A 7961-nucleotide genomic window follows, 5' to 3' on the forward strand; every position below is an offset into this window, starting at 1 on the left:
TGAACCAACAATCTAACAAAAGTTTTGAACCTCTTAGGCCACGGAGCTATGCCTTTAGGCTATATCAAGAGAATTCAAAAAATAATATATAGATGTACAAACCAGATTTTATCTTATATGGACAATAACATTGCACCCCCTTCCAGGGGCGGATCCAGAGAATTAGATACGGGTTCCGGTGAACCCAGTAACTTTTGTCTAAATTCGGTATTTGTATTGAAAAAATCATTAAATATATAAGAATATTTAGTTTGGAATCCAGTCCGTTAATCAAGTTATTGTTGTATATTAACTTAAGAATTGTGTAGGAACCCATAACTTTAAAATTCTGGATCCGCCTCTGCCCCTTCTGATCACCTAAATCCGCCCCGGGTACAATAACACTTCACCTATAAGATTAAACTATTAAATAGACTTTACTAAAATGTAGGAAAAGACGGTCGGTCTTTTTTTTTTTTTTTTTTTTTGCTATTCAGAATTGCTTAATTATACCTTCCATTAAATTTTTGGGCCTTCATGCATTTCCATTAGCAAATTCTCTTAAATCTGCCCTCATCATTAACAACGCTCCTAAAAAGGTAAATTCCACGTGTCCAAATTCTTCGAGAAAAAAAAAACCTAAACTTTTAAATTTTGACGATAAATTAAAATGACTCTTAGTTTGAAGTTTCATTAGGGGTCAAGGGCAAAAATGAAACTTTTTTCTGACGGGAGTTAATATTAGACAAAAAGTTTGATAAAAGACAAACTTGCTCAATTTCAGACAGTACATGAATAAATTTGGCCCTCTTCGCAATTTTATTTTATTTTTCTAAAAAAATTGTATTACATAAGAGAACTAGGAAAGAGAAAATAAAATGTAAGTAATGAAATATCTTAAAAGGCATATTCCATATAGAAAATAAAACCAAAATACACTTTAACTGAAGCTGACCTTCTGACTTACATCCTTTTAAACTTAACTGGGGGCGTGAACTTAGCCAATCAATTAAATTCAATAAATTAAATCCAATATAAAAATATTATTTATTTAATATAATAAGGTACAAAAGGATAGTGGGGATGAGTCTCTCCATCTATATATAGCTAAATTTATACACTCCTTTTACATCAAATCTCTTCCCTTCAAACTCAATAATTGTCCACTTGTAGGAAAGAAATTATTGGGTATGTCTTTTTTTTTTCTACTACTTTCACTTATCAAGATTCAATTTTTTTTCATTTTTTTAGTTTCAATGCTAATAACTTAAATCTTCACTTTCTCTAGCAAATTCAATTGTACCTATTTTTTTTTTCAATAACACCATGTATAAATTGTAAATTATATGTTTTAGTATCTGTTTGGCCATAATATTTTTTTTTTTTTTGGAAACTTTTTATTTTTTGTGGAATCAGAATTTGACCATGAAAATTCTAATTTTACATGAAATTAAGTTTCGGGATTTTTCGAAAATTTAAAAAACTTTTTAAAAAATCAAATTTTTTACTTCACGTAACTCATAAAAATTCAAAAATAGCTCCAATTGTATTTATGTCAAAAAAAAAAAAAACTCTAAATTTTTAAGTCTCATTTTCACTTGAATTATTATTATATATATATATATATTTTTTTTACATTTTTTGGAAATTTCACAATTGTTATGTATATAAAATAAATTTTTACTCATTTATCATTTCTCAATTCCAAATCTTGGATCCCTCTCCTTTCACTTTCAAGATGTCTCCTCAACATTTTTGATTTTGTAAATCCATCAATATTAGTAACACTGTATATATGCATTATAAGATTCACTAAATAAGTATAGATAATTGATTTCGATCCCTTAAATCAAAAGAACAGTGGTAAAATTCGAACCCAAACTCATAAAGTTTAAATCTTGGATCCGTACAAGAATTTAACTAAACTGCCATCTGGGGTTTTTTTTTTTTGCAGGTTTGTTGATAGTGTGAAAAATGGCGACACGGAATTTGGAGAAATTGGCATCAATTGATGCACAGTTAAGGGCATTGGTTCCTGGCAAAGTTTCTGAGGATGATAAGTTGGTTGAGTATGATGCTTTGCTTTTGGATCGGTTTCTTGATATTCTTCAGGATTTACATGGGGAAGATCTTAAGGAAACGGTATGCATTATCTGTCCCCCCCCCCCTCCTATTGTTATTGCCGCTCATGTTGGGCAGACTCTCCAGAATGTTGCCGCACCCGCGTTGGATCCTCCAAAAATACACTACTTTTGGAGTATGTGGCACGCACCCAACAACATTTTCGGAGAGTCCGAGCAACATTGCCACATTCTGGTTCTGTTATTTAAGGAATTATGTGCAATTAAGGCAATTAATAATTAGCCAATTGTTGGTCATTTATTACCCTCCCCAGACCCCTCCCAGACCCCACGTGTGTAATTGCACTGGGTTTGTTGTTGTTGTTTGCAAGTTCCAGTGATTTTACTTGGTTTTTGGATAAACAAGATTGAATTGGATTTTGTTGGGGGGAGGGGGGGGTGAGAATGTTCTTTTTTTTTGGATCTTTTCTGTTGTTTGAAGCTAAAAATTGAATCTTTATGGCTGTTTTGATAGAGTTGAACATAAAAATTCAGTCTTTAACATTTGTAAGTTAAAGGGTATTTTGTACCTAAAGGAGTGGGAGGAGAATGTTCTATTTTCAAATTTTCTCTTATTTTAAGCTAAAGATTGGATCTTTATGGTTGTTTTGATAGAGTTGAACTTAAATATTAGTAGGTCTTTATATTTGAAAAATGCTAAATGGTTGGTGGATTACTCAAATATTGGTTGTTGTTTGGGTAGTTTGACTTATGCAGTTGAAATATTCAAAAAATTTAAGTCATTTGAGATGCTAAACTTAGTGTTGACTGAAGTATCCTTTGAGTTGATTGCACTTCATCAGCATATATCAATTAATAGCTAGTTATAAGACTGGCCTTGGGGTTTTTTTTCAACGGCAAAAGTGAACCAAATACGGTATTTAAGTGGAGAACGGTAGAGGGGTGGACTCATTATCCATCGAGTTTCTAAACTGAAAGCAACCGATTTCTTGATTATCTTAAAAAGAAGAAAGAACTACTTGTTAGACTGGTCAATGTTAAACTTTTTTTTTTGTTTTTCTTTAATCTGACTCTAGGTCCAAGAATGTTATGAACTTTCTGCGGAATACGAAGGCAAGCACGATCCAAAGAAACTGGAGGAGCTTGGAAATGTGTTGACAAGTTTGGATCCAGGGGATTCCATTGTCATTGCTAAAGCTTTCTCTCACATGCTTAATTTGGCCAACTTGGCCGAGGAGGTGCAGATCGCCTACCGTCGACGACAAAAGTTGAAAAGGGGGGACTTTGCTGATGAGAACAATGCAACAACTGAATCAGATATTGAAGAAACTTTCAAGAAACTTGTAGGGGATTTGAAAAAGTCTCCTCAAGAAGTTTTCGATGCTCTGAAAAATCAGACTGTGGATTTAGTCTTAACTGCTCATCCTACTCAATCTGTCCGAAGATCTTTGCTTCAAAAGCACGGAAGGTCTGCTCTTCAATTACCATTCTTCTTCTCTTAAGCAGTTACACATATCTTTTATTTTGTCTTGGTCTGACTTTTCTTATGTTTAGGATCCGAGATTGCTTGGCTCAGTTGTATACTAAAGACATTACACCCGATGATAAACAAGAGCTTGATGAGGCTTTACAGAGGGAGGTAAATATCAGTTTAGTTACTTGATGCATGTCATTTTCCCTGAATGAATTTCTGCAGTTTTATCTTAATTCAGTTAACCATCCAAATCTTTAGTAAGCTTCTTATAACAGATGAAGTGACCTCTACTGAACAATATCTCAACTTTTTTGCTTCATTTAGATTGGTAAAGTTTGGGCTTATACACTTATTTATTTTCTCTAGCAATGTGACTCCTCAATTTTCATTCCTTTATTCTTCATCCTGAATAAGTATTCTACATGAATAAGGTCATGTATGTCAAACAAGTAAAATTGGTTGATGAGGGCAACTATTATTGTTTTCTCTCTTGAGTCCTTATATGTAAATGTGTTGTACTTTTAGTGTATCCTGATTTACTGATAAGATGACTTCATCGTTTCTTTTCACAATTGTATCTGCGAATTTTTGGCAGATTCAAGCTGCTTTCCGCACTGATGAGATTCGGAGGACTGCTCCAACTCCACAAGATGAAATGAGAGCTGGAATGAGCTACTTTCATGAAACTATTTGGAAGGGTGTTCCAAAGTTCCTTCGCCGTGTTGACACAGCTCTAAAAAACATAGGGATCAATGAACGACTTCCTTACAATGCTCCTCTTATTCAATTCTCCTCTTGGATGGGTGGTGATCGAGATGGTACTCTTTCTTTCTCTAGATAATACTATTTCCTAATTATTTTATGTCTTGCAAGTTGTGAAAGCAAACTTCCGGAACATTCGATTCTGATACATTATGTTTATAGATTTGGCGAAGACTCCTCTTATATTTGTCACTCATCTGTTGTCTAATATTAAATGTAGGCAATCCAAGAGTGACTCCTGAGGTCACAAGAGATGTCTGCTTACTAGCAAGAATGATGGCAGCGAATTTGTACTATTCGCAAATAGAGGAACTCATGTTTGAGGTATCCAACAACTTAAAAAAATTTGATCTTGATCTATCTTGAAGCATTGCGTCAGGTCCAAGGTCTTTTACATGCTTCTAACTCGTATGTTCTTTCAGTTATCTATGTGGCGTTGCAATGATGACCTTCGTGTTCGAGCAGCTGAACTTTACAGGTCCTCAAGGAGGGACACCAAGCACTACATAGGTAACTAGTGTTTAAAATATATATATATATTTTTTTTTGCATCTGATATTCTGGTTAGTGTTTATTCTCCAGAAATTGCATCAAGTTGTCTCTTTCAATCCCTGTTGGATGGAGCAATTGTGTAATTCTACTTTTCGACTTTTCCTTTTGATGTGTAGAATTTTGGAAAACAATTCCACCAAGTGAACCTTACCGTGTAATTCTTGGCGATGTAAGAGATAAGCTGTATCAGACACGTGAGCGTACTCGCCAAATGTTAGCTCATGGAATCTCTGATATTCCTGAGGATGCAACTTATAATAATGTTGAGCAGGTATATAATACTTGTCACCCTTTTTATATGAAGAGCATTCTAATATTAAGCGGGGAACGGTTACTATTCTTCAATAATATGACAATGTGTTGCACATGTTTTCGCTATCTATCATATAAAATGATTCTTTTTGCTGATATTATGCTTATGCGGTTGTACATTTTATGCAGTTCTTGGAACCTCTTGAACTCTGCTACAGATCTCTTTGTGAATGTGGTGATCGCCCCATTGCCGATGGAAGCCTTCTGGATTTTCTTAGACAAGTTTCTACCTTCGGACTCTCATTTGTGAGACTTGACATAAGACAAGAGTCAGACCGCCACACTGACGTCCTTGATGCCATTACCCAGCACTTGGAAATCGGTTCATATCGAGAGTGGTCTGAAGAACGTAGACAGGAGTGGCTTCTTTCTGAACTCAGTGGCAAGAGACCTTTATTTGGACCTGATCTTCCAAGAACCGAAGAAATTGCTGACGTTTTGGATACGCTCCATGTCATAGCAGAACTTCCATCTGACTGCTTCGGGGCATATATCATCTCAATGGCCACTGCACCCTCTGACGTGCTTGCAGTTGAGCTCCTACAGCGTGAATGCCATGTGAAGCAACCTTTACGAGTGGTTCCACTTTTCGAAAAATTGGATGATCTGGAGTCTGCTCCTGCTGCTGTTGCGCGTCTGTTCTCAATCGAGTGGTACAGAAACCGGATCAATGGCAAACAAGAGGTCATGGTTGGGTATTCAGACTCTGGCAAGGATGCTGGTCGGTTTTCAGCAGCGTGGCAGCTATATAAGGCTCAAGAGGAGCTTATAAAAGTTGCCAAAGAACATGGTGTGAAGCTAACTATGTTCCACGGTAGAGGTGGTACAGTAGGAAGAGGAGGTGGGCCCACCCATCTTGCTATATTGTCTCAGCCACCAGATACAATTCAGGGATCTCTCCGTGTCACAGTTCAGGGTGAAGTTATCGAGCAATCGTTTGGGGAGGAACACTTGTGTTTTAGGACTCTCCAACGTTTCACTGCTGCTACCCTTGAACATGGGATGCATCCACCCGTCTCTCCAAAACCTGAATGGCGTGCACTTATGGATGAAATCGCGGTTATTGCTACAGAGAAGTATAGGTCAATAGTATTCAAAGAACCTCGATTTGTTGAGTACTTCCGCTTGGCCACACCTGAGCTAGAGTATGGTCGAATGAACATTGGGAGCCGTCCATCAAAGCGTAAACCTAGTGGAGGAATAGAATCACTCAGAGCTATTCCATGGATCTTTGCCTGGACGCAAACTAGGTTTCATCTCCCCGTCTGGCTTGGCTTTGGAGCGGCATTTAAGTATGCCATTGAGAAGGATATAAAAAACCTTCGCATGTTTCACGAAATGTACAATGAATGGCCATTCTTTAGAGTCACTATTGACTTGGTTGAGATGGTGTTCGCCAAGGGAAACCCAGGTATTGCAGCTTTGTATGACAAGCTTCTCGTTTCAGAAGATTTGTTGCCTTTCGGTGAGCTTTTGAGGTCCAACTACGAGGAGACAAGGAGCCTCCTTCTCCAGGTAACATTTCATGAATGAGTTGGTTAATAGAAAACTCGATCTATACTTCATGGATTTATCACTCATTTTTTAAAGGGCTCTCTTCATTTTTAGCCAGCGGCCCAAAATATTTACAGGCGGTAGCCTCAATATACAAACATTTGCCAGCTATTATTCTTTTGGGCGGCTGAAAAAGTGATTATCCTTTTCTTAAAAAAAGGATCTATTTCAGTTTTCCTAATATCTTGTATTGTTATTACTTGCTAGCAGTGCTTCTTTCATCTTTTCTTTAGCTGAGGGTCTATCGGAAACAACCTCTCTGCCCTCCAGGGTAGGGGTAAGGCTGCATACATCCTACCCTCCCCTGATCCTTTTGTGGGAATCCACTGGGTTGTTGTTATTGTTGTTGTTTATCTGATCGCTCCAACTGTTGTTTCTTAATAGATTGCTGGACACAAGGATCTTCTGGAGGGAGACCCCTACTTGAAACAACGACTCAGGCTGCGTGATTCCTACATCACAACCTTAAACTTGTTGCAAGCCTACACACTCAAGCGTATACGTGATCCTAACTACCATGTCACGCTAAGGCCTCATATTTCCAAGGATTACATGGAATCAAAGTCAGCTGCTGAACTTGTGCAGCTGAACCCGACAAGTGAATATGCCCCCGGCTTAGAGGACACACTCATCTTGACGATGAAGGGTATTGCTGCTGGACTGCAGAATACCGGTTAAACTCATTCTGATGTTCGTGTTTTTCTAATTTTTATATACTCGAAAAGCATCATTCTGGTTTATGAGAGGTGATGTTTTTCATTTCTGTTGTGTTTTGTGGTGGTGAAAGTTTTTTATTCCACCCTATATATCATGTTTGATAAAACTAATAAGACTCCATTTGAGTGAGGTTTACTTCACCAAAATGAACTGTAATCTCATTGTTGGCTCAATGGAATATCAAGTTGTTTCTTAGATCCATTTTTATGGACCTGTTTTTGGAAGTTAAATTTTATTTTACTTTTCAGAATATTTCATCAAAATTCGATAAAAATCTAACGTTTTGTTTAATGTGCAAAGCAGGTCACACCTAAAATTTGAACTTGTGACAAATTACAGGAGGAAAACGAGTTTTTCCTCTATTTACACTATAATTTTTGGACAGAGGAGAGTCATTGGACCCCCTTATTGGGAGAAATTAAAAAATAGTCAGATTTACAACTGGTCGTTCAAAAATAGTCCAGTTTCAAAAGTAATCGAAATTTAGCCACTTTTCATGTAAAGATAAATTTGAGCGAAAACACTGTTCA

The 7961-nt window shown here is 36.7% G+C and overlaps 1 protein-coding gene across 2 annotated transcripts; it reads left to right on the forward strand.

Annotated features, from left to right (window-relative positions):
- The first annotated feature begins 1081 nt into the window (after positions 1-1081).
- Positions 1082-7632, forward strand: LOC104232293 (phosphoenolpyruvate carboxylase). 2 transcript variants are annotated; one of them, XM_009785463.2, is made up of 10 exons: positions 1082-1167; positions 1934-2121; positions 3137-3528; positions 3615-3699; positions 4130-4352; positions 4517-4620; positions 4719-4806; positions 4965-5119; positions 5290-6675; positions 7099-7632. In XM_009785463.2, the coding sequence occupies exons 2-10, from the start codon at positions 1954-1956 to the stop codon at positions 7390-7392; spliced, it is 2895 nt and encodes a 964-aa protein (XP_009783765.1). In that variant the 5' UTR covers positions 1082-1167; positions 1934-1953; the 3' UTR covers positions 7393-7632. The 2 variants fall into 2 exon arrangements, with proteins under 2 accessions (XP_009783765.1, XP_009783766.1); XM_009785464.2 differs by lacking the exon at positions 1082-1167 and adding an exon at positions 1756-1842.
- Positions 7633-7961: the final 329 nt, after the last annotated feature.

The sequence above is a fragment of the Nicotiana sylvestris genome, chromosome 8 (assembly GCF_000393655.2).
Source record: "Nicotiana sylvestris chromosome 8, ASM39365v2, whole genome shotgun sequence".
Classification (NCBI taxonomy): domain Eukaryota; kingdom Viridiplantae; phylum Streptophyta; class Magnoliopsida; order Solanales; family Solanaceae; genus Nicotiana; species Nicotiana sylvestris.